Source organism: Etheostoma cragini, chromosome 18 (genome assembly GCF_013103735.1).
Source record: "Etheostoma cragini isolate CJK2018 chromosome 18, CSU_Ecrag_1.0, whole genome shotgun sequence".
Taxonomy (NCBI): Eukaryota; Metazoa; Chordata; class Actinopteri; order Perciformes; family Percidae; genus Etheostoma; species Etheostoma cragini.
In genome coordinates, this window is record NC_048424.1 from 14,296,732 (window position 1) to 14,300,827 (window position 4,096).

Genomic DNA, 4,096 nt, shown 5'->3' on the forward strand with positions numbered 1-4,096 from the left:
CCCCCCCCCCCCCCATTATTCAAATGCTGCTGTACCTATAAAAAGAGGGCCTGCGTGCGTCAGATAGTTTCTCCAATGGGTAAATGTGACTAAACAGGCTTCTTGTTGTCTCTTCCGTTGTCCCAGATCGCATCCTGTCGGCAGGTGAAGAGATGATGCACGAGCCTGGCGGTGTCCAAATGGCGAAGCATGCAGCCCTGTGCCTGATTCTGCTGCCCCGGTTCCTCCTGGCCGCCCTCATGCTCTGGCTCCTGGATTTCTTGTGTATAAGGAAAAAAGTGCTGTTGAAAATGGGAGAGAGGCAGGACAGCCCGGACGACCCGCCGGTGTGCGTCTCTGACTCTAATAAGATGTTCACCTTGGCGTCCCTCAGGGCCGTGTGGTACGGTCAGAAATTGGACTTTCTCAAATCAGCGCACCTCGGGCGCGCGGCACCCAACACCGAGGTGATGCTGGTCCAGGAGCGGCGGCGGATCCGGATCCTGGACTGCATAAAAGGGAAGAGACCGCTCATCCTTAACTTTGGAAGCTGCTCCTGACCGCCATTCATGACGCGCCTGACGGCATTTCAGCGCATCGTGAGCCAGTACCTAGACATTGCGGACTTTTTAGTTGTATATATCGAGGAGGCGCATCCCTCGGACGGCTGGGTGAGCTCGGACGCGCCGTATCAGATCCCCAAGCACCGCTGCTTGGAGGACAGACTCAGAGCCGCTCAGCTGATGCTCGCCGAGGTGCCCGGGAGCAACGTGGTGGTGGACAATATGGACAACTCGTCCAACGCCGCGTACGGAGCCTACTTTGAGAGACTTTACATCGTAAGGGATGAGAGAGTGGTGTACCAGGGGGGCAGGGGTCCAGAAGGATACCAGATTTCCGAACTCAGAGACTGGCTGGAGCAATACAGGAACGATCTGGCGAATTCCCGAACATCGGTGCTCCATGTGTAGTTAAAGATGCTCAACACTTTGGTGAAGTTAGAAAGATAGTCACATATTCCAACTTCCGGGATCAATTAGGCCTACCGTAGCGAAATGTTGTTAAATCACAAATGACGCATCTTTCCTATCTTAGTAAGGTTAACAACGAGCTACAAAGTCATTTTCATCCAAACGCACCGTCCGTCCACATGGAGACATAACACTGGTCTGTAGCAGCCGGTGGAGAGACGGCAGGGACCGTTTACAAATTAAAACACCAAAAAGAGATACAACAAATATATTCAATCATTACTTGTCTAATGGCTTTGGTATTACAGCACCTACTTTTAAAAAATAACCAAAATCATAATTTTGGTGAATTTAGTTTGCCAAAATCCTTTAATAGTTATTATATAAACAACAAGGTCTCTAAAGGAGACAGACACATAGATGGCCCCTGCTGGTTGTACAACAGTTAGTTTTCATAAATAACCAGGGCTAGACACATAATTGTCATTTACATGATACCCATTAAATAACTGCTGTAGTACAACCAGCAGGGGGCCTTCTGTGTGTCTAGCCCTTTTAGAGACCTGAATGGATGTTTAAATGATATCTATTAAATGGTTTTGGAAAAAAACTAATTCACCAAAATTATAAATATGCTTATATTTAAAAGCAGGTGCTGCAGTACAACTACCATTAGATAAGTAATAATTGATTTAATCAGGAACTTAATGAATATCTTTGTGGTCACCTCTCTCTTTTCAGTGTTTTAATTTGTAGACGGTCCCTAAGCTCTCGTCTCCCTGCCATCTCTCCACCGGCTGGACGTAAAGACCAATGTTATTTCTCCAGATTGCGTTTGGATGAAAATGACTTTGTAGCGGGTTGTTAACCTTACTATGATGGGAAAGATGCTCGTTTGGGATTAAACAACATTTCGCTGTAGAGTAATTGATCCCGGAAGTTGGAATCTGTGAGTTTCTTTCTAACTTTCCCGAAGTGCCCGCTGCTCTGCCCATTCTGCTTTAGTGTCCCCCTCACAGTGCAAATATTCAGATGCTGCTATCAAATGTTCACACACGGCACACTACGTTGTTAAGATATTCAGGACTCTTTGACAAATAGCCTAAAGTCACGTTGAAGCCTCAAAGCAGGCTGTTGTGTGTGTCCGGACCTTAATTGATTGCAATTAGCGATTGTCTTTATTTTTTTGTATGGAAAATCGAATCAGTTGAAACAGGATTCAAGTAGGCCTAGTGATCACTCTATTTTTCTACACTACTGGTGTGTGTTTGTGTGTGCGTGTGTGTGTGTGTGTGTACGTGGGCGCGCGCGCGCGTGCGTGCCTGTGCGTTCAGGCTAATGTCTCACTGGTGTTTCCGTGAAGTTCGGTTTTTAAAAGGCGAAGCCAGAAAGCCGACACTGATGTTTCCGACACCGAGTACACCTTAGCAGGATGCCTTCCTCTACGATCGATTGCCAAACGATGTAACATTGAAACGATGTAACTGAACAAAATGTTTTTAATAAATTACCAGATCACACAGATGTACTGTTGACTTGTGGAACAAACACTTCCCTTTGGTCATTTCATTGATTCATTCATATTTGTTATTTAATACACAAGAAAAATGGGTTGAGTTCATGTAAACATTATGTTTGCCCCAACAAATGACAACATGCTCCTCCTGCAGTCTGTGTATATAGATGTACTGTTCATATATATGTATGTAGCCTGCTGTATATGTACTGTATATAAACTGTATATATATATATATATATATATATATATATATATATATATATATATATATATATATATATATATATATATATATATATATATATATATATATACACAGTTTATATACAGTACATATACAGTATATATTTATATGCACCGTTATGCTATATGTATATATATAGCATAACAGTAATGTTAATAATGTGTTCTTGTGACTGATTGATTAACCCACTTCCAGCTAAGAACCATGCACACAAAAAAGAGGCGAGAAGCCTTTTCATGTGTGGTGAAAAGAGGAAACCGAATCAAAAGGAGTTTTATTTATAGAGCTAGGGCTGTTTCATATTGTGTAACACTGTTAATAACCAGAAATGATCATGAAACCCAGTGAAGTTCAAGTGAAAGGTAAAAGTCAGGATTTCACAATACACAAAAAATCGGAAGAGGAAATCCCACTCCCGAACGTTGTATCAAAGTAAGAAATCCTATTTGATCAAATTAATGTTAACTACATAAAGAGCTGTGATACCTTGTGAACGTGGAGCAGACATTTAAATGATTTAAATAAACACCTTTGTGCACAGTCACGCACGCACACACACACACACACACACACGCAGTAATTGATGTCATGTAATTAGGATTATAGAGATCAGTGTGATTAATGTGGATTATGGGAGATGTAACAAAACCAAACAAAGTGTTGGTATTTTGGATAAAGTGTGTGCCTGCGTGTTAATGCCTAGGTGTTAATTTGGTCGATCAAGATTCATTACTAAATAATCTGTGCCATAACATTTCGCTCTGCGGTGCACATAGCCTGTTCCTGTACATGTTTTTTTATAAGAAGAGGATTTTGGATTTTTTTTCAAGAGTCCGAGTCCCCTAAAATCCATATAACCCAAATTCTCCTACACCACCCACCCTGCGAGCGATGACACTGATATGGCTGTGGGATTATTAGGAACCTGTTCCCGCTGTCCAACATTAGCCTGACTGCTGCCTCTCCCACATACAATTGAAAGTCAGATATGATACAGAATGAAGAATGGAAGTTGCATACCAGCGCCATATTGTCTCCTGGGTATCTGACTGTAAGTGTTACGGGGTCACTACTGACGGAGGCACTGGTTGGTCTTGTGAGGCTGTGGCACGTCATCAGAGTGAGCTGGCCACACTTCAGGGTATAAAGGCGCTAAAACAACTTAAGAAGTTAATGAGGCGCTTGATCTCGTGAGGTCAGAAGGGGCCCATCTCTAACTGAGGCCCACCTGCCCACCCGCCCTTCCAAACAACATTGGTAGAGCACCTTTGCACCTCTAACGGAGGATACTGCGTCCAGTCCAAGAAATTGGAGATTTTTCACAAACAAGGGGACTTTTGAGTGAAGTGGATCAGCCGATTTGGCTGAGTTTGTGTCTACCTG

At 43.1% G+C, this 4,096-nt stretch overlaps 1 protein-coding gene across 1 annotated transcript; it reads left to right on the forward strand.

The window, feature by feature from the left end:
- The first annotated feature begins 39 nt into the window (after positions 1 to 39).
- LOC117961967 (thyroxine 5-deiodinase-like) lies at positions 40 to 2,500 on the forward strand. The gene is made up of 2 exons (XM_034901032.1): positions 40 to 965; positions 1,927 to 2,500. The coding sequence occupies exon 1, from the start codon at positions 153 to 155 to the stop codon at positions 948 to 950; it is 798 nt and encodes a 265-aa protein (XP_034756923.1). The 5' UTR covers positions 40 to 152; the 3' UTR covers positions 951 to 965; positions 1,927 to 2,500.
- Positions 2,501 to 4,096: the final 1,596 nt, after the last annotated feature.